The sequence below is a fragment of the Coccinella septempunctata genome, chromosome 1 (assembly GCF_907165205.1).
Source record: "Coccinella septempunctata chromosome 1, icCocSept1.1, whole genome shotgun sequence".
NCBI classification, from domain to species: Eukaryota; Metazoa; Arthropoda; class Insecta; order Coleoptera; family Coccinellidae; genus Coccinella; species Coccinella septempunctata.
In genome coordinates, this window is record NC_058189.1 from 36,930,088 (window position 1) to 36,953,215 (window position 23,128).

The window sequence follows — 23,128 nt, forward strand, 5'->3', positions numbered from 1 at the left end:
CATCTGAATTCAATGAGCTGTAAGCTGAAAAAATAGCTGCAAAATTATTTTGATTATTATTCTTTCGGCATTGACTTTTATAATGTCCATATTTATTGCAACCATAGCAACGTGGGCCTTTTCCTTTCGATTTGCTGTTTTGTGAGTTTGTGTCGTTTTTTCTGTGTTTTGTGAGAAATGCTGTGGATTCTGACACTTTAACCTCTTGTAACAATTTTGTCTTGACAAAATCTGACGAAATTTTAATGCTTGAACTTTCTAAGCCCATTATCATTGGCTTATAATTATCCGGTAAGCCTGCCAACATGAGAGTTCCAAGCCACTCGTCTCCGACTTCAAAACCAATATTACGTAACTTATAAGCTGTGCTCATAATTTTGTTCACGTATTCCTCGACACTGGTACAATTATCTAACGTTGTGTTGATTAGGTCCTTCAGCAAGCCGACTTTTCTTGACAGCCCTGAGTCCTCGAAAGCATTTTGCAAGTTCAACCAAACTTCTCGAGATGTCGATGCATTTTCAATATGAACGAAGTTGATTGGTTCTACCAGCAAAATTATCTTGGTCTTGGCTTTTAAGTCTTTCTTCACATCTTGACCTCCAGGATCAACACAATCCCACAATTCTTCGTGCTCCAAGTATGATCTGACTGCAAACTTCCAGGTCGTATAGTTTTCTCTACCGGCGAGCTTTGAAATTTGTAGATTAGACATACTCATGGTGAAAAATTTTTACGGTTCACTTTTTATTTCGTCTGCAATATTATATCAATCACGGTTCTAAGCTTGGTGTATGGTACGGCCCATAACCTGAGGAAATTAAATACACCAAGAAAATAGAATTGATTAATGAAAAACGTATATTGCACACAAATGACACACGTTCAACTATTCTGATTCAAAGCTAACTCAATTAACAGAATTATGTGGTTACTATGAAACATGATGACTACAGAATATTATATATTAGGTTGTGTTTAATATTTTTCCAACAGATTATGTTTCTTGTTTTTGTATTGAGACATTATGCTTTGACTTTTGCTTTCTTTGATTTGTGTGCCTAGTGCCATTTGGTAAGTTTGTCAATGTGTCATTAGTTTTTCCGTCACGCTGTCTTCGATTTTACTGCGTCAAGGAATGCTGTATCTTCTGTTTTTATAGATCTAGTGTAACCTCTTGATTTTTTGGTATGTCACTTATGAAAACCTTATAGAGTAAGATATATCCATTAATACTGCTGTCTCCAATTACCTGATGCCATTCTTCTGTTAGCGATCGATTGCTTGTATATGATGATGATTTCATCATGAATATCTTGCGATAATTCCATTGTGTTATTTTAACACTTTTCGAAAAAAATCATCATCGGTTTGTTGATGTGAGTACCTAGTATTAATCCATTAAATGTATTTTAGATCATAACGGATATTTCAATGGTGCTGAAAACTTTGAATTTAACCACCAACACCGGACTGAACTTGAATAATATCAACTGGAATTCTTTATCGTCAAATTCAACAATAGTGGTTTTGGCTATAGCTCATTGTTCTTATTTTCTGAGTCATTTGTACTACGAGAGTCGGACTTTGAGCAATTATTTTGCCCATAGTGAAGGAATGGGATACAACCTACTCATGGCAAACTCGTTCAGGTGGAGTGGTGTAAGTATTCGTCAAATTTCATTCAAATCATGTTCTTTTTGCTGTTCTTCCCCGAACTGATCCAGCCCATCTCATCATTCGGTCGAAAATTTTGAAAAACCCTCCTTTGGAGGCAAATTTGAGCACTGACTTTGAAACTTTTTTAAGATAGTCTTCTTATCGCGTCACTCAAATAATAAAGAAATAAATAATTTATTGATCCTTTGAGAAAAATCAATGTATATATGAAAATAAAGAAAAAATACATCAGCTTATGACTATGACATCATTGAGGTAATCGTTTACACTATAATAACATCCATTTAACATTTTAACTTCTTAACAGCTTTTTTGAATTTGCTGGAAACAAGAGATTTCGAATATTGTGGGGCAAATTTATAAAGTTTAATGCATTGATAGGAAGGAGACATCTCAAACCTAGTTGTTCTATCTTAGGCACAAATAATGTTCTCTAACTTCTTGTGCCATAGTTTGAAAAATAGACAACTGTAAAATACTTTCCTCATTTTCTTTCACATGTAAGAGACACTTGGAAATGAAAATGGATGATAAAGTTAGTATATTGTTTCTTATGAATATGGGTGTACAGGACGAACGTGAAGGTATATTGAATTTCATACGTAAAATATGTTTCTGAAGGTATTATGAAGCTCTTCCAACGTTCAAACAGTTTCCCCATAGAAGAATATTGTACGATAAGTGGCTATAAATCAAACTCTAATACTTAGATATTTATGAGTGATTCAAGAAGGGGAAGTGAGTTTCTCACCCTATTCATAGCGTAGTAATTATTGTCAAGGTGAATGCCTAGAAATGTAGTACCATTTTTAAATAGGATAGCACTAATCAGATAGTGAAGCACCAACACACGATCACAAGGCCTAATGGTGAAATAAATGAATACATTCGGTTTTATTTATGTTTATCAATTTGTATGACAGCAGGTCACTAAGCTTTCTAATAACAGCTGACGTAGGGACTGAAGTTCATCGAATGTTGTGGCCGAAACCACTACAGAAACATCATCAGCAAAGAGACGACTCATTATAAATTTCCTTATGGGCGAAGGAAAGCCTCTACACGTGAGCAGATTTTTGAAACATCAGTCTAAAATTAACTGGGAGATCATTGATAAAAAGCAGAAATAGAAAAAACCCAAGGACTGATCCTTGTTCATGTTCGCCAGATAGACAGCTTCCAACTTTCACAAAACTAGATCTAACCTCGAGATAGCTCTGGAGCCAATCCAAACATACACCTCGAAAACCCAAGTTGTAATACTTGTCTATAGTCTATCCAAATCCGAGAGGCCAGCGTAAACAAACTGACGAACGCGTGATCTTATTTGAGGTACTCCTCTTATTGGTCAAAGCTTTAGGAACGCCATGTGTGCAGGCGAAAGTAAGAACCACTCTCCGCAGAACCGCATTACGTTTGATTCATTTTGTATGCGAATTGTTGTGCAGAACTGCAGAGGTCATTCATTGTTTTGTCTTTCGTAAATTGGTTTACAGTTGTAGCAAGTTATTCAAGTTACAAGCATTTAAGATAATGTCAAGTACTGATACTGCTGAGGAATCGCGTGTTGACTTAAGTCCTCCAAAAAAGAGACGTCTGAAACGACACTTCAGTGCCGAGATAAAAGAAATTATTTTGAATACTTATAAAATTGAGATGATTCAAAATGCAGGAATGTGTTTAAAGGACGTAGAACTCCGAGTTGCTGAGAGACTTGGCATTGGAGCTCGAAGTGTAAGGAGAATTATTTCTGAATACATAAATTCCGGTGTTCTATCACAGCCGGCAACAAATCAAAATCGGACCACCAAATGGGAGTCCTTATCAGATTTCGATAAAAATGTAATACGGCGAAAAGTTCACGAGTTTTTCTTCAGAAATGAACACCCGACAATAGAGAAAGTATTAAAAATAGTTAATGAAGACTCGAATTTGCCAAATTTTAAGAAGAGTACCTTCTCTATTATATTGAAAAAACTTAATTTCAAATATGGACGTCGCCAACGCAACAGTTTTTTAATGGATCGTGACGACATTAAATGTTGGAGAAGAAAGTATCTCACGAAAATTAGGGCCTTCCGTGATGAAAACAGGAAGATTTACTACTTGGATGAAACTTGGGTAAATGCCGGTCATACTAAATCCAAAGTGTGGACCGATGAAACGGTTACATCTTCTCGGCAAGCGTTACTTGCTGGACTATCTACTGGATTGAAAAATCCGTCTGGTAAGGTCTTGAATTTTGAGTTTAACCCTCGTTTGAACCTCGGTTTCATAAAGCTTGATCAGAGAATCAACGATGGATTGACGGATGAACGTCAATTAGTTTTCAGTCGATAAGTTGGTCATAAGCATTCGGAATATCATTCTTGCACCAAATAATTATCTATTCACGCCCATTTAATGATTCTCAACTGCTACTCCTCCAATATATTCGGAAATATGAAAGTTTCAATGATTTCCTTCGGGAAATCGAATGCCAAATTGTTGATCGAGCAATCAAAGTTTTGTGAAACTTGATGTAAGTACCTTTTTGGTGAAGAACAATTTCAACATTCTTTTTCAAATGTAGTGAATATATTTTTCCAGGCAAAGGGCAGAGAATTATAGTATGTCATATTGGCAGTGACACTGGTTTTTTAACTGGAGGACTCTGGACTTTCCAATCCAAAAAAACTGGTGACTACCATGAAGAAATGGATGGTCAGTCCTTCGAAAAGTGGTTTGAGGGTATACTTCCTAAATTGGAGGAAAATTCTGTAGTAGTTTTAGATAATGCTCCTTACCATTCAAGGAAAATGGAAAAAATTCCTAACTCACTATTCAGAAAGAGTGATATCCAACAATGGTTGAGGGAAAAAAATATTGATTTCACCCCTGACCTCATAAAAGCGCAATTGTTGAAGATAGTCAGGCAGAACAAAGAAAAGTTTGAAAAATACATCGTGGATGAAACTGCAAAGGCCCAAAATATTACCGTTCTTAGATTACCGCCCTACCACTGCGAACTGAACCCTATTGAATTGATTTGGGCCGATGTCAAGAATTTTGTGGCAGATAAAAACACCACATTTAAAATGACTGACGTCCAAAATCTTTTTCAAGAGGCTCTCTCACGGGTTACTTCCGAAAGATGGAGAAAGTGTGTGGAACATGTCAAACAAAAAGTTGAGGTGAACATGTGGAAATTGGATAATATTATGGATGATATAACACCAGTCATCGTCAACTTAGAAGAAAGTTCTGCATCTTCTGACGACACTACGGACTAGTCACTTTTACAAAAAATATTGTAACACATTTATATACATAGTATGTATTAAAGTGGGAACTTTAGATTAATTGTTCATTACTGAGACTCGTAGATAAGCATAGGTACATATTTTTCACCGGAACTGGAACACATAAAAAGTTTTAAAATATAACGCTCTCGGAATAAAATTTATTAGTACACCTCTGCGTTATCACATTCTTGACGCGTGATCATTGCATGGTGCAATGTTTACCGCTGGCCTCTTGGATTTGGATATACTATAGTATAAATCGAAAAGAAAGACTACCGAATGCTCACGAGAGGTCGAAAAATAAAGCTGCTACATGTAAGCCAATGTCGAGGCATTCACAATAAAACCTTTGATATTTATCCTAATATGACTGAACTGAACATGTTATCTCAACAAAGTGGCCCAAACAATCGTCAGTTTCACATAATATTTTCATTTCCAGAAGTAGAATTTCATTGAGGAATATTATTTGTTAATTTTTTCTAGCTGATAGCGCAAACAAGATACATTATAGAGCACAAGATCCACTATCCAAATTGGCAACTGGCGTGCTTGCTCGCTGTATATTTATTCGGACAATATGTCTACAACGTGACCAATGGTCAGAAGGACCACTTGAGGAGATACCCAGATAGTCCTGAGTCGAAAAGTAAGTCTATGTTTCTCTATATTTTCGACCTATCATTTCAAAACACAAAATGAATATTCCACTTGTCACTGGGATACTTCTTCTTCTTTTTGCTCAGCCATTAATCATCTGGACGTAGGCCCATTCCCATTTCAGATCTGCCAAGAGCGGTATTATGTCTACGATTTTTGTTCTTTGTCGTATTTCTCACCTTATCCCTCAAGCTCAAACCAAGCATCACTCGTTCCATAGCTCTGCATTAGCCTCAGTTTACTCTTAGACTTTTTTGTTAGTGCCGTTGTGTCAAGACAATATGTCGCCGCTGGCAATATACGGGCATAAAAAACTTTTTTTTTAAGTAAATGGGGATGTTGTTGTTCCTAAATACATTGTGTTTCTTAAGGTGAGGCTTTTTTTTTTGGACAAGTCGTAGAACTCATTAAAAGAGATCATTTCGCAGGCAGTTGCTCATAAAAAATATTCAATATAAAAAACATTCAAAAGCTTTGGGCATCAATATCTCAATACGACTCTGGATCGTAGTACCTATTTGTTAGGATATATCACCTGTGGTGAATCACGATGTCATATGGATTCAGTTACAATGTTTTCACCAAATGTATAAAGTGCTCGGCTTCCATTGCGATCTCTTATCGGAATTTATAGCAAATTTGTATATTCTTTTTCAAAATTGATTAGGTGATTTTCTCATAATTATGATGATTATGATATTTCATTCGTAATTTTACGTTTTTCATTTATATAATTGTCACTCTGCTGGTTTCTTGTAATTATTTATTGTATTGTCCGAATATTCAGATTTATATACTGTTCATACCAATGTTGTAATTTCAGCCTGAAGAAACGTCGCTGTGTGAATAGTTGTAAATATATAGTTCCTAAAGACTGATAACGTTTGTTCTATAATTATGAAAGTTTACACTAAGCATAGAAAAAATACCTTAATGGAAAAGCCGTTTCAGAAAAAAAATGGCAGTTCATAAACTCCGAAGAGCGTGCAGGCCGAGGAATGGATCCACCACCTATCCACAGTGGCGGATTAACCTAACTGGGGGCCCTAAGCGCAAGACAAACCTGGGGCCCCTTTGAAGAATAAAATGTAGGACACAGACATATCTTATGTGAATACATACCGAGGGCTTTTTTTCAATTGTCTATGAAGTGAGTTAGGCTACGTTTTACTTATATCTTTATTTCAATACGAACAAAAATAAAGAGTCGGGATAAAATTAAAAAGAAAAATAAATAAACATAGGTTTCTCGTGATCACTTACACTCAATTGCAATAGGACCTCCCTAATATTTTTGTAGCTTTCAGCCAAGGCACAAACTGCATCAGCTCTTGATGACCATCTAGTATCGCAGATTCTCTTGATATGTTTAGCTTTGTCAATCAAGCTGTTTTGCAGAATATATTCCATCGTTTTGTTGAGGCAGAGAAATAAACATATAAATTCTGAACGAAACAGAAATAATATATGGCACCTCGACATGATTCGGCTAGTTTAGTTCCTCACTAAATTGAGAGAGTGGCTGGCACAAGGTATGTAATAGGCTGTTGGACCGAATTCAGATAAGTATTCAATGCAGGACAAAAAATTCCCTTCCGATTAGATTGTTCTCCTTCCCTGTGGCCTCTAAAAGCGATTCCCTAAGAAGACAATGGTTTCATAGTAGCGACAATCCTTTTTAGAATTTCACGCCAATAATTTTTCTCTGCATCTTACTGTTTCATTAATTCTGTGTCAATGCGTCCAACAGTCATGCATCGTCTTCTGAATGAACACATTGCAGATATGTGTTCATTTGAACATATTTCTCAAGTCCCTGAAGCCAGTTGCCAGTTTTGTGGTTTTTGAAACTAGTTTGCAAACATAACAGTAAACAGCATTCGTTGTCTCTGAAAATATCAGCCATTCTCGTCTTTCTTTCGAACCATTGATTTTCCCTGTGGTAAAATTTGCTTCTTGTAACAGCCTTCGATAAATCCTAATTCTCTCAGTATATTCACTTTTTATTTTCAAAATATCCCCAATATTACAGGGTTTATTGATTATATGATATTCAATCATTTTATCACTGTTTTCTACCGGCCAAGCTAAGTCATGAGAAAAGGTTGTATTATTTGGTTCATTTATTGGTAGTATAGGCTGAAGGGCTTCGGTCGATGGCCATTAAAAAACAGTTATTATTATTATTATTATTAATAGGTAGTACACTCACTTTATAGAGAACAATAATCGTGCTGGGGTTGTCGAAATTTTCATTTTCTCCTTCAACTGCGTTTTGGTACTCCCTGGGTACAAATTTTCATTTCCCTGTTTTGAAACAGAGTTAGATTCAGCAGCCACTAAAAATGAAGATAAGAAATTCTTCTGTTTTGCACATTGCTCCTCTCGTTGTCTCCGTTTTCTTCGCTTTTCAGCCCCTGATTCATACTTTCTATTCATATTCACTCTCACTCACTCACTCAAAAATGTAAAAAAATATGAGAAAAAGGGATTTTTCGGAGTGCCGGGGGGGGGGGGGGGTGGGGGGTGGCTATAGTTGGAGGCCCCCATACGGATAAGAAAGTATGGTCAGGTGGAGTGCAATTCTTATGATCTGTAATGAAATTCTGACAACATTGTTTTCGGTCCGACGGAAACGGATATTTTTCGGATAGCCGAGGGGCCCCTCTTTAGTTGGGGGCTCTAAGCGCGCGCTTGGTGCGCTTTTGGGATAATCCGCCACTGCCTATCCACCTATTCGAGAACACATTATTTAAATAATTTCGAAAGTTTCTTCGAAAGTGGGGTGGTCCTCCATCCAGTAACAACCATATTCTCTGCCGAATATTGGCAAGAGATCTTCTAGTAATCCTGGCAAATTGTTCTGGAGAAAATGGAGAAATTGCCCAATAAGCATTCCACACAGGAGCTCGATCCAGACATTCCAAAAAAAACTTTTGCTGAAAATCTGTTCTTCTGATAGCGTGAGGATTTTCTTTAGGCATGCATGGGTATTGTGGAAATTGTTCAATACATTTCTTGAGAAAGTGCCTTCGTCTGTGAGCAGAATGAATGTTGTGAGATATTGGTTATTTGAAAACCACAGGCAGAATTCTTTTCTTCGAGGATGGTTTTCTGGTGGAGTGCTTCAACTTTCTGGAAATAGTAGGGGTACAATTGCTCTTGTCTTAGTGTTCTACTGTGGTTCGCTCCGACGACCCTAGCTGTGGATCTAGTACTTGTTGTCGGTTATTCCTCAACTTTGTCCAGAATATGCTCCTTGATTTCTGCCATTTGCGTTACAGGCCTGCCAACATTTGCTCCCCAAGATTCATGCAAACGTCCAGTACCCCCACATCTCTGCACCAAGTTCATAAACATCCGAGGAGTTGGGTGATTTCTTAACGGAAATCGTCTTCTGTACAACCTGCACGCCGCATTGGCACTCTGTTTGGAGTAACCATTAATTAAAATCATGTCAACAAGTTCATTGTTTGAGTAAACGTGAGGCATTTGTCAACTACTTTGCGACACTCCAAAAATCATACGCTGACTGACGATTTCCAGTATACTGACCTTTCGACGGCACAAGCCTACGCCTAAAGGTATTGTTTCGGTAGTGCGACGGATGCATGCATTAGCTGCAGAATGTGGGTAACCATAAGCAATTACCAAGCTGCAATCACATTCTGTACCACTGTAGCATTGCATTCGAAGCACTACCGGAACCATACCTTGGGTAGGCATGCAGATCCGGAGCGGGAATTTCTCAGATTTTCGAGTAACTTTGGTTTCGAAATACTCAGCCCTGGTGAATATTTCATATGAACGATTTTGGTACCGTGACTTATTTTAAGGAGTTTTATTACCTGTCAAGAAAAAAAGGCTCACCTTTGAGAAAACCCTGAATATGTTTCAATTTTCCAAAAGTCAACCATGTTAGTCTTATTCGCTTGCTCAACTTCGGTGTCTGAATCCCTCTACCCCTCTCCCCGCATGACCAAGATAGATATATTCTGTTAAGTTTTCCAACTTTGTAAAGTGTAGATGTCTTCCCCGATGTTTCTCATTGCGCGTTGATTCCGGAGTTGTCACGAGTAGATGTGTTTTACCAACGCTCCGGTAATATTTCAGTGAAGTACTTCGAGAATCGTTCGAGAAATTCTAATTTTTGACTAGAGATTCGAGTGTGGTGATTGGAACCATTTCTTCATCCCCACTATCGCTGGTATAAGTGGGATATTTGAATTATTAACGATGGCTATCTGTAAAACTTGTCAACAATTCATATCAAGAAGGGTGCCGGGTGTTGTTTGTGCTGGTTTTTGTGGCGGTTCTTATCATGCCAACGGAACATGTTGTGATATCAAGAAAAGCCAGTTATCTGTTATCAATGGATTGCCCGGCGCTGGATGGAGATGCCCATCATGTAGAAATGAGTCATCGTGTTCGCGGGATTCTCGTCCGTGTCAACAGTCTCTCGGGAATCCTTCACGTGAGGATGGCGAGGCAGGCTGCGGCGATGAGGTGGAGATCGGATCCCGCCCGGGTCCGGTACAGTCTCCCGTCACTTCGATATGTGCGAGCGACATGAATGATCGAGCGGATGCTGATCGTTCTGCCCAGGAAAACTTTGCCTTCCTGATTGGCCAACTGACTAAGGAGGTAAAGGGATTAAAAAGATCCGTAAATTTTTGCTCTGACAAAATTAGCGACTTCGAAGAAAAGCTGCTTCATTTCAATGAAGCGATTGCCACAATTTCTAAATTAGAAAAAGAAAATGAAGTTTTGAGGAAGCAGGTTACCACCCTCAGTTCTAGGCTGGACGGTATGGAGCGATTCAACCGTCTGAACAATCTCGAAATACAGAACGTCCCTATTCGACACAATGAGAATCTGGTTGAGACGGTGTCAACCATTGGATCTTCCATAAATGTTCAGGTTGACCCTGATTCTATTGATTTTGTCGCTAGAGTTCCCACTAGCTTGAAGAACAAGCCAAAAAATATTGTAGTGCGGTTTATTTCCAGGTCTAAGCGCGATGATTTTCTCGCTGCATATAAGAGAAAGCGTCTTTCCGAAAATGCAACTGCTGCTGGATTATCGGTTGATGGTATAGCAGACAGACTATATATTAATGAGCATTTAACACTGTCCGATAAAATGATTTTCAAGGAAGCCCGTTCAACTGCCAAAATCAAAGGGTATAAGTACGTTTGGACCCAGAACGTAAATGTGCTTGTTTGCAAGGATGACTCATCCAAAATAATACATATTTCTTCCGAGTCTGCCTTAACGCGATTGTAATTCGACTTCTCTATTCTTGGACTTTAATGTGTTATTTTTTTTTTGAGAGATAGTTAGTTGTACTGATGGTGCTTACTTCATATTATCAAAACGTCCGTGGATTAAGAACTAAACTGAATGAGTTTAAGTTGAATGCAGTTGCTAGTGATCATGACATAATTTTCATTACGGAAACGTGGCTGAATGATAACATTTATGACAGTGAGGTTGTTGATACTGGACAATATTCAATCTTCCGAAGAGATCGGTCTTCAGCACTTAGTGTAAAGAAGGACGGAGGTGGAGTTTTCGTCGCGATAAAGAGTTATCTCAAGCCGTCGTTGGTGTGTGAATTTCAGAGTGAGGCTGAGGATGTGTGGGTGAAACTCTCTCTAAATAATATGAAAATTTTACTTTGTTGCGTTTACATTCCTCCAGGGAATGTGGATGCTGCTCTTTATTTTTCAACTAAACTGTTTCACATCAAACAAAAATTATCCAATCACCTTGTAATTATTATGGGTGATTTCAATCTGTCAGATATATCTTGGGTGAAGAGTCACTCATGTGGTGGACTTGAAGCGGTCAATGTCACTCCCAGAAGTGAGGATCTTATTGATAGTTTTTCATTTCTTGAACTTATTCAGTTCAATGCGGTACCAAATTGTAATGGAAGAGTTCTTGACTTAATTCTATGTAATAATTACCCAATTAGTAATGTTCAAAAATGTGACGTTCCCCTGATTCCTGAAGATAGATTTCATCCATCAATTGAATTTTCATTCGACATTAAGAATTTTACATGCGTAAAGAATGTTGGGGTTTTCTATGTTCATAACTACAGACGCGCAGACTATGACCTCATAAGGCACTCTCTTGGTGATATTCCGTGGGAACATTTGTTGTGTAATGAAGATGTAAATATTGATGTTGATATTCTTTACGAAATTCTTTTTTTTTTTACCAGGCCGCAGTTAGAATTGAATGAAGAAGAGGGAGGGATAAATTTAATAAACGTTGAATTGAAAACAATGGCGTTATTCATAAAAACACAGTTTATTTCCTGGACCTTGACTTCAGAAAAAATTGACTATTGCACACTACTCCAGGAACTTTTTGAAGAGACAAAATTGATATACTCAAGTGGTAGGATTTTCGGAAAAATTAGGGAGGCAATTAAAAGTAACAATAAACATCTAAAAAAGCAGGGAGAAGTCAATACGAAAAAAATTTATCAATTATTCTTGAAAACACATAAAGTCAAAAATAAAATAGAACAAAAATATCCCAATTTAAACTGGAATAAAATTTGGGCCAATCTAAATAAATCAGAAATCAATACGGAATGGAAATCATCCTTATATAAGTGCTTGAACGAAACGTGGCCCGTAAGTGAGAAACTTTTTTCGCACGGTGTGATATCAGAACCGTACTGCACCATCTGTCAAGGCCCCGTGGATACAATTATCCACAGATTGAAATTCTGTAACACCGGGAGGGAGGCCTGGAACTGGCTTAATAAGAAACTCAAACATAGGTTCTTTATTGACATTGAGAATAAAAATCATTTGGAACTAGTATTATGTGCACCATCAAAGAAACGTAGATTGAATACATGGATGTGGTACATAGCAGCGTTAGTACATTATAACGTAGGAAGGAAAAAATTGGCATCATTAGAATTTGTAGAGATGATTAGGGAAGAAAGGAACCGTATTGTAGAGGAGGGAAAAATTAAATTATTTTCAAAGGAAATTTTTTGCTATTGAGCAAAAATCTTAGTTGTTAAAAATGTTATGGAAATTTTTTGCTATTGAGCAAAAATCTTAATTGTTAAAAATGTTATGTAATCTCGTGACTTTGTAAACTTGGTTTTAAATAAAATGTAAAAAAAAAAAAAAATTCTTTATGATGTTATTCAGCTTTGTGTGCCGAAGGTCAGAAAGAATAGAAGATTTCCATCATACTTCTCCTATGAGACTATTGAATTGATAAAACGTAAGAGGAAATTCCATAAAAAGTGGAAAATATATCATAATATATCCGATCAGCTTGAATTTAGGACCCTACGCTCTAGATGCAAATATTCAGTCAAACAAGATTTCGAAAACTATAAAGATTCAATTGAGTCTGATTTGTTGAATAATCCAAAAAAATTCTTTGATTTTGTCTCTTCTAAGAATAAGTTTTCCACCTATCCTAACTCTATGTCGTTGAATGATGAAACCGCAACTGGAGCTCATGAAATAAGTAATCTCTTTGCTAAATTTTTCGAAAGTGTTTATGTACAATCGAACAGCAATATTGATGATGATAGCGACCGGTACAGTCAATTCAGTACATGTAATCTAAGTCATATAACTTTAGCAAGAGATGATGTGGAGGCTGCGCTCAGAGGATTGAATGTTCGGAAAGGTTCAGGGCCGGATTTAATTCCTGGTTGCTTTGTTCAAGCTTGCAGTGTACAATTATCGTATCCTTTGGCAATCATTTTTAACAAATCGCTGAAAAGTGGAGTTTTCCCGAACCGATGGAAGGTAGCCTCCATTACCCCCATATTCAAATCCGGCAGTAGAGATCAGATTGAGAACTACAGACCAATTAGCAAGCTGTGTATCTTCGAGAGGATATTCGAAACATTGATTTATCCACATTTGTTTCATTTGGTAAAAACTCAGATCATTCCTGAACAGCACGGTTTTGTCAAGGGTCGCTCAATAGAAACAAATTTGGTATCTTTCGTTGAGTATTTGCAGGAGAACCTTGATTGTGGAATTCAGGTGGACTGCATATATACTGATTTCAGCAAAGCCTTTGATAGGATAAGTACTCAAAAATTGTTTTCCAGACTGCTGGCGGTTGGGGTTTGCGGCTCGCTTCTTCGATGGTTTGAATCATATTTACTTAATCGGTCACAGTACGTTTCTATAGAAGGTTTTAAATCCAGGTATTTCATGTCAACTTCTGGTGTTCCTCAGGGTTTCCAATTAGGTCCCCTACTCTTCGTTATTTACATTAATAACATAATAAACTGTTTTAAAACCTGTCAAATCTTACTTTTTGCTGACGATCTAAAAATATTCTTCCGAATCAGAGCTGAGCACGACTGCCAGTTTCTGCAGGATGATTTAAATGCTTTCATGCGTTTTTGTGAGACAGGGGGTCTCTACTTGAACCTAGCAAAATGTCAGGTAATTTCCTATACTAGGAATTTAAATATCTTTTCATATCAGTACATGTTGCATGATGTCATCTTGAAGCGGTCATCACACGTGAGGGATCTGGGAGTAACATTTGACTCAAAGTTGAAATTTGATATACATGTTGATTGTGTTGTCACTTCATGCAATAGAATGCTAGGATTTATACTGAGGCAGAGTAGATGCTTCTCTAACTGCAGAGCAATCATCTGTCTTTATTTTGCTTATGTTTTCAATAAATTGAACTTCGCATCTATTGTATGGAATCCATGTTATTTGGTGTATATTAATCGTCTTGAAAAGGTTCAACGTAGATTCTTGAGAGTTTTAGGATTTAAGTGTAATATGAATTTGAGTCGGGGGGATCCTGAAAATTACAATAGAAGATTGCGATATTTCAATATGATCAGACTTGAGGATCGCAGATGTATTGGTGACATCATATTCCTTCGGAAATTGATGAATGGGGACCTGGAAAGTATCTTCATCACCTCCAGACTGAATATTTACGCTCCAATAAGGAGGATTAGGCAATTTGACATCTTTCACATACCGAAGAGACAAACCAATAGCGCTATGAACTCTCTTGTTCATAGAATGCTCAGTCAATGTAACAGCTTTAAAGAAGTAATTGACCCATTTTTTCTCAGCACAATTTCTGTCAAGTCAAGACTAAAGAATTATTTCATCACATCTTACCATTGATCGCGGTATTCTGACTTTCGGCCCACATAGATGATCTATACTGTTGTTGTGGTTTTTTCTTTTTATATTGAATACGTAATTTTAATTCTCCAGCATTTTTTTTGCTTTTTTTTTTAAGGTACTTCTATTTTTTTTTTTTTAATCTAAATTGTGACCATTTTTTGAGTATTTAATTACCTGTATGTGTCCTGATTAACAACAATAAACAATAAACAATAATCTTGGTCTTCGAGATGTTCGGTTTTAAGCCAACCTTTTCCGCAGCGTCCGCCAATACTTTTAGCATTTCGGCCAGTTCTCGGGCATCACTGCTAATCAGGCAATATCATCCGCAAATCGAAGATGGTTAAGAAACGATCCATCGATGTTAAACCTTTCGTTTCCCATATTGTAGCTATTTGTTCTCCAGGAGCGTAATTTTGGAGATATGGTATCGCCGTGACATACACCCCTATTCAATTTGAATTTTTCCGTTTTCGAATTATCTTTTACCTAGACGTGAAAGATGGCATTCTCGTATATAAATTTCAACAGATTAAGTATCGAGAATCTATCCTAGCGTCTTCCAATGCTTTCAGAAATGCCCATGTTCCGATAGTGTCGAAAGCCTTGTGGAAGTCTATGAATAACAAGTGTAGAGGAAAGTTGCAGGATAACTTCTGCATTCTTCCAAGATTCTGGGAAGAATCCCAGAAGGCAGAAGCCTTCTTTCAAGCATTTGTTCGAAAGGATCTGCAGAGTTGTTTCTACTCCCTCCCTCAGGCGTTTTTGTCTTCTCCAATGCATTTCCCATTTTTCATCTGTTTGAGAACAGCTCTTATCTCTTCTCTTGTTATTTTAGGGATGTCTTCTGAACCCGCGTTGCACACAACGCTCTTGGATTGGGCCTGAAGTATGAAGGCGGGTGTAAAAATCTCTTATGTGTGCCGCAATAATGTTGTTGTTTGACATGATATTTTCACTTTGATCTACGATTATTCTAGTGTTGTAGTTGAGAATGTCTTTTCTGACTGCTTTTTGGACCTTCTTCAGTTCAATAATGGGTAATCTCATAATAACCATCAGCCTTCTTACTTCGAACTTTCCCAATGTATGGAAGAGAGTTCGAGTTATCCCCATTTTTAAAAAAGGTGATTCATCTCTAGTAGAAAACTACCGACCTATTTCTATTCTGCCAAATTTTGCCAAAGTGTATGAAGAGGTATTGTATTCCAGTATTTACTATCATGTTAAGCCACATTTGTCTTCAAGGCAGCATGGTTTCATACGAGGGAGGTCAACGATAACTAACTTGGCCACTGTGGTACAGTACATTGCTGAGTCTCTGGATGATAGTGGTCAGGTGGACGTGATATATACTGACTTTTCACGTGCTTTCGATACCATAGATCATGAATTACTACTGAGAAAACTTGCATCATTTGGTTTCACTCCTTCTTTTCTGGGACTTATCAGTTCTTATTTGAGGGGAAGAATGAACTACGTATTCTATAATGGCTTCAAATCTTTCGAGTATGAGCTCAAGTCTGGCGTACCTCAGGGATCTAATTTAGGTCCATTGTTGTTCATTATTTTCATAAACGATCTCCTGTGCTCTCTTGGTTGCAATGCTTTGGCGTATGCAGATGATTTGAAGCTTTACCTAAGGATATGTCGGGCTTCTGATCTCTTACTTCTACAGTCGAGTCTGGAACATGTCAATGACTGGTGTTTGCGGAATGGTCTTATATTGAATTTGAAGAAATGCTTTAAGGTAACATATACAAGAAAAACGCAGTCGCTCACCTTCGATTATCATGTTGGCAACCAACTAATTTCTGCTGCAGACCGCTTCCGTGACCTGGGTGTCTTATTTGACAGTGAGTTGAGCTTTGCTCCACATGTTAAGGAGACTTGTGCCGCTTCTTGTAGGTCACTGGGTTTTCTGTTTAGAAGCTTCAGGGAGTTTGAAGATCTGTCTGCTCTCAGGAGCGTTTACTTCTCGCTTGTTGTGAGTAAATTGGAGTACGCGAATTTGATATGGTTTCCAATATATGCTGTACATCTTGCACCTATTGAACGAGTTCAGAGAAAATTTCTGAAATACATCTTGTTCAGAAAAACAGGCAGATACCCAGAGCGTGGTGCTGATCTATCAGCCATAATGGGCGAGATGAGGATGTCAACTCTACTTTCGCGTTTCAACCTACAGTGCGCAAGGTTTGCGCAGGGGCTCCTCAGTGGTAGAATAGACTGCCCTTTCCTGCTCTCCCGAGTCAACATCCTTGTACCGAGAATGGTGACCAGGCATCCGCTAGCGTTCAGCCTGCCGACTCCACGGACCAACATACTCCAGCGGGCTCCGGTGTATCGGGTTTGTGAGAGTGCTAATAAACTGAAAGTTAATGTATTTCAATAGTGCTGAGAATTGTTTTGGTTCCAAATTGTTTCTTTGCTCAATATTTGCCATTTTTTTAGTTATTGGTTTAGGTATATTTTTATTGTTACCCTGTTATTGGGAATTATCCTGTTGGGTAAATAAAGTATTATCATTATTATATTATTATTATTATTGAGGACTGGTGAAACATCAACAATCAACAGGAAACAGAAAACCCTTGTAGAAATTGCCAACGTTTCAAATCTTTATTGATTCATCATCAGGGCTACAAAAATACACAAAAATATAATAACAATTGATACCTCATTGGAGGAACAGACCAAAACGACAAAATCAGGTTCAGCAAATAATCAGCATATAAAGTTTTTCGAAAAAAAAAACGACACAATATAAGGAATAATAACCTCACTAAGCCAGATGAATACCGCCCAAGAAGTCAAAACAATAACAGACTAACGTATATTTAACTTAACATTAATTAAAAACAGTCTTTGATCTTCGATCTTATAGATAAGTATTAGACTCACCTATTTATTGGGTTTTGTAAATTCCCTCATTGAATTTCATGCTAGACCCACCCAGATCTCGATTAGGTCCATGCAGGCATTCAAAAGGCACTTAACGAGCATTGCATAACCCAGAAAGAAAACTCACATTCGCCAGTTCACTCTTGTAACAAAACTGCTAAGTCGATTTGTTTTCGGATTAATATGAATTAAAATAAATTCTAGATTTTTCACAGGATATAGGAAACGTGGATGGTCCAAAAACTAAAACCACCTAATGCCTAATGGCATTAGTTGGGTCTATCAACCCCACACTGGGTTACTACCAAATATTATAGAGTAGAAAGATAGGAAACGCCCTCATATCTCTAGTAGTGAAAACCGACTACATTTTGGCCAATGAAAACGCATTTGACAATGAGATGGCGCTGAAAACGTAATGTCAATACAGAAAGTTTCCTGTTATAAAATCGAAGGGCGCGAAATTCGAATTCTATTCCTTGTATTCAATTTCATACAAAAGTATGGTTTGTTTTGTGAGCAGGATGTTAGTTTTCATCTGAACATTGTTTGAAATCAAGTTATATCAATGAAATACGCTGTTGGATGTGGTATATTTTTATTCCTTATTTATAAAAAATTTACAAAAATTTCAAATTGTGGACAACGAATGGAGCTTCGACTAAGACGGAAGAGTATATGGTGATCTGCTATACGTCCAAGGTGTTATTTCTGGGCAATACATTGTTTTGAATTAACAAGCTTAGTTGAATTTGTACAATTTATATCAGAAATTAATATGAACCAATATTCCATATACCATCCTAGCATACATATTTCAGTTACTCACATATTATTTACAGAATTTTCTGAACCACAATTTTCTGAACCACAATTAAAAAACCTTACAACCTTACAGGTATACAAGACCTGTATATGTTAGCCCTTCAGTATAGTTTATTTATAGTTTTTTATTATTCTTTATGATATGGTCTTTTAATGACACAATATAAAAATTGATTAATGAACAAACCAGTCACAACAGGTTTCATAAAACTTTGACTTTGCAAACAATTTGACAGTTAATCGATTCCCAAATCGAAATCGATAAAACCTTTGCATTTCTGAATATATCGAAGGAGAAGCAATTGAGAATCTTTGAATGAACGTATAAAAGTCATAAATTGCCCAAAATGGGCTCTTCCTGCAAGGGATGCTTTGACATGCAACAATTCACATGGATGAATAGTTCTCAACTTCCCAATTAACTTGCAGTAAAATGTTCACTGCACATGGTCACTAGTGTTTTTCAGGCCATTGCGCCCTGAAAATTTTTTCCACTTTGGAGCACTGAAAATGAAAATCCATGAATCAACGAGTCACAAGTTACCAGTACTTACCTAATATTTACATTTCCATTTTCCTTAGTGAAGTAGAAAACTTAATTTCGGAAAATCCATTTTATTTGATCCACAGTTCTTCACCATGCAATAATTTTCGAACGATATTTTGAGGTTTTCATCAAGAAATTAGACAAAAGAATTCAATAATCAGCAACTACAACGAGCTAGATGAACAAAAGGCACTATGAGAACCAAAACATTCAAAACCTCTTTGATCGAAATTGGCATCTGATATCACATAAATTTTCATATGTTTGTGCCGATGGACCTGGAATTAATATTTCAACTAGTTTTAGGGTCCTAAAATCACATTTGAAACACAGATGGCGCTCACATCATTTCGGTCGCTTCGTTTTCCATCTTTCTACTCTATAATCTCCATCAAATCTTCTAACAACACTCTCTTTGAGAATTAGTACTCTTTCATTAGCTATGTTGTTACTTCTTCACAACTTTCTGGAAGGTATTGCAACAATCGTTATCTAGCCCAAAAATCTTCGATGCTCACTTGATTTGTGTCTCATTGTGTGTTGCAAGAATAAACGGTATATGCACGTGAAATGAACGCCTAAAATCATTGAATTTTTTCAGGGATGAAGAGAATTCCGACATCTCAAGGCAAAGATATCTTGTGTGACGGGTGGTGGGGAGTTGTGAGACAACCTAACATAACTGCCGATATCCTCGTCCACCTTACCTGGCTTCGATTTGGTATCACAGCCCCTCCTGTATTATCGATCATGAGTTTCTTCTACTATTTCATCGCTAGAGCCGTTGTTTCTCAAAGAGATTGTAAGATGAAGTACGGTCTTGCCTGGCAGAAATATTGCAGGAAGGTGAAGTACGTGCTGGTGCCATTTGTTTATTGACCAAGTTGGAAGATGACTATATCTGTTGGGTAGTCGTCAATTCATTTTGGAATTTCAAGATGAAATTTCCCGAAATTCAGTAGTTGAATCACTGTATGATCGATTCAATTTATTCGCAATAAAGTCGCGAAAAAAACAAAGCATCACACTACGTTCTAAAGCTTTTTATCCCAATTTGTTTGAGCTGTTTGAAGAGATTAGATGGCGAAATGTAGATAGGTACAGTTAAATTACAATGAAATGATTATTTTATCTGAAACCTTGAATCAAGAACCATTCCAAGAAAGATTGAGATATTGGTAAGAAAATATTTATAAGTAGTATTATAGTAGTAACAAACTTTATTGAAACAATGTTTCGATAAATATAATAAAATATAATAAGATAAAGGGATAACGACCTAGGTCTTCCGGCCAATATTTATAAGGCAACGGTTGGAATGGGCAATAAACACCTTCCAACATTATAAATCACCTGGAGTATATGAACTATGTCAGTTCACATGCAGAGAAAAATGGAGGAGATTCTTCCTCCTCTTCTGAAGATCACATGAAGCAGTTTAGCACCGGGGTATATATCTAGATTATTGAGAAGAGCTCAAATAATACTCTTGTTACGAAAAAAAGAGAAAAAATGGGACGGATCACTGATCTTTCAGACCCATCTGCTTACCGATCAAGAAAGTAATGGACAACTACATAAGAGACTATGGAGAGAAGATCACTCAACAAATATCAGCATCCCTACACAGCAAGCCGATTAACAGAGACTGCTCTATATCAGCTCAACATCCAGCTTACTGAATAATCCTAATCTTTATTTCCGATGTTACAAACTTTCCTTGTTCAGTGTTCATGATTAATTTTGTCCTCCATGATTTTATCATATGCTCTAGTTCTAGTAGATTAACTATAGGTTCCAATACGCCATGAGTGTGTTACCGAATCGAAGGCTTTTTGTAGTCAATCCAAGCTATTGGAATGTTCCTTCGTTTCTTTTCGCCTTTTTTGTAAAGCAGTTCTTTACACTCCCCACTCGTCTCTTCTGCAGCCGTTCTGTTCACGTGCCAAGATCTTAAGTATATTTATTGACGTGTTCCCAGATATGACGAGTCACTCATCATCAGTGATTACTTCAGTTAGGTAAACAGTTGGTAAACATGTGATGGGTCTATAATTTTTGGGATCTGATGATACGATCCCCTTTGGTATCATGTGCATGTTTTCATTTTTTTTGTGTAGCAGGGGGAAAATCTGCAAATCAGACGAACCACCCTCTCCTGAGGGGGAACAAGTGAGGGGATTCTCACTCTCCTGAGCTCGAGACCCACTAAAAAACCTTAACTGCTTCTTGAATATGGGTTCCGGGCATTTGCCTATAAACCGTTCATCTCTTAGTCGGTTTTCTTCTCGCACATTATCGTGCTGGGATTTATGTGTTTATCCTCTAATGGATAACACTTTATTGGATTTTTCAATAAGTTTATGTTCTTATTTTAATCTCTTCTTAATTGATCTCTTGGTCTTCTTCGGTAAATTCGCATTCTCCTTTTGTCTTCCTCTTGGTCGTAGTCCACTAGTCTCCTGAGTTCTTGATTCGGATGGTTTTTCGCTGTTTCGAATAATTTCTCTGCTTTTCTGTTCATGAATTCCGTTATGGTTTCCCATTTTAGGTGCCTATAAATCTGTCTATTCCTGACAAACCAAGGTGTATCTATTGCACATCGTAGCTTGTTTTCAGTGGCCTGAATTCTTTTGATATGGCTCTCTGCCCCGTAACCCCAGGCAACTGATCCATAAGTCAGTTGAGGCCTAGCAACGGCTTTGATTATCTTCAATTTTGTCTCTTTCGAAATGTGGCTTCTTCTTCCTATCAGATGGTAGTGTCTAATCTATTTATCGCTGCTTTCGTTTTGTCGATTGCTTGTTTGATATGACTTTTCCAAGTAATAGCGGCTACACACGGCCCAACTCGGTCGGGCAGACAGCCCGGCTTGGTCGGGTTGGATGTGAAATCGGTCCGTGTGTAGCTATGACCGCCGACAGAGGATTTGTCGGGTCTTGTCGTACGGCCTAGCCTTCCAACCGCACGAACGACCGACCAAGTTGGATTGTGTGGAGCGTTGTCGGGTGGAAACACTGGAAACGAGCTCATTCTGTATTCAGATGTCGACTGTAGGTATTCGCTGCTGCAAAAATGGCCGTCACCATTGATCCGAGCGATGTATACTCCAGCGATCGTGAAATTCAACTGACCAAGTTGGACGGCGGTCGTGCCGTCTGTACACAACGCCCAATCAGGTCGTCCCGACAGTTGGCCCGACAGAGTTGGGCAGTGTGTAGCCGCTTTAAGTCCTTTGTCAAGCGTTATTCCCAAATATTTGGCTTCATTTTTCCAGTCGATTTCTTCGCCGTCAAGTTCTAGATTCGTTGTGGGTCGCAGTCTTCTCTTCTGTAGTAATATTGCTTGGCTGTTTTGTCAATTGAGCTTGATTTTCCACTTTATGCACCAGTCATTCGTTTCGTGAATCGTTTCTTGTAGAACTATTCTATTACTTCTGCGCTGCGGTGTCGAGTTGCTATGCCTGATGTGTCGTCAGCATATAACGTTAGCATGGTTCTTGGATTCTTCGGAATATCTTGAATGTATATGTTGTACAGAAGTGGCCCAATACTGACCCTTGGGGTACTCCAGCCTCTATATCTCTTGTTGTGGAGCATTCTCCTTCCACTTTCACGTAAATCTTCTATTTTTGAGATATCTCCGGATCAACTTGCATATTTTGATCGAATATCCAGCGCATCTCATCTTATATATTAATCCTTCATGCCATACTCTGTCGAATGCTCTGGCGACGTCTAGTAAAACAAGACCTATAGCTTGTTTATTTCGGAATCCCTCTGTAATGTATTCTGTGTTCTGTGAGCCTTAATAATTGTTGCTCTGTTAAATGCTCCCTTCTGAATCCGAAATGTTCTGGTGGTATTAGTTTAAGATTTTCGGTTTCCTCATTTAGCCTATAATTCTTTCTACTACTTTTCCTAACGCCGATAGTAGACTAATCGGTCTGTACTGTCTGTAGTTTTGTTTTCCCTTTGAATGATGTATTGAACACTATGATTTCCGCTGTTTTCCATTTTTCTGGGTAGTGTTCTGTCCTCATAATTCCATTCGCG

General features: G+C 37.6%; 1 protein-coding gene across 1 annotated transcript in view; it reads left to right on the forward strand.

Annotated features, from left to right (window-relative positions):
• The window catches only part of LOC123318759 (delta(14)-sterol reductase LBR-like), a 45,975-nt gene extending 25,883 nt beyond the window's left edge, over nucleotides 1-20,092 (forward strand). The window contains exons 3-5 of the mRNA XM_044905494.1: nucleotides 1,417-1,662; nucleotides 5,451-5,613; nucleotides 19,675-20,092. Of these exons, the coding sequence (XP_044761429.1) occupies nucleotides 1,417-1,662; nucleotides 5,451-5,613; nucleotides 19,675-19,952 (687 nt within the window). The 3' untranslated portion in view covers nucleotides 19,953-20,092. The remainder of the gene's footprint in view (nucleotides 1-1,416; nucleotides 1,663-5,450; nucleotides 5,614-19,674) is intronic.
• Nucleotides 20,093-23,128: the final 3,036 nt, after the last annotated feature.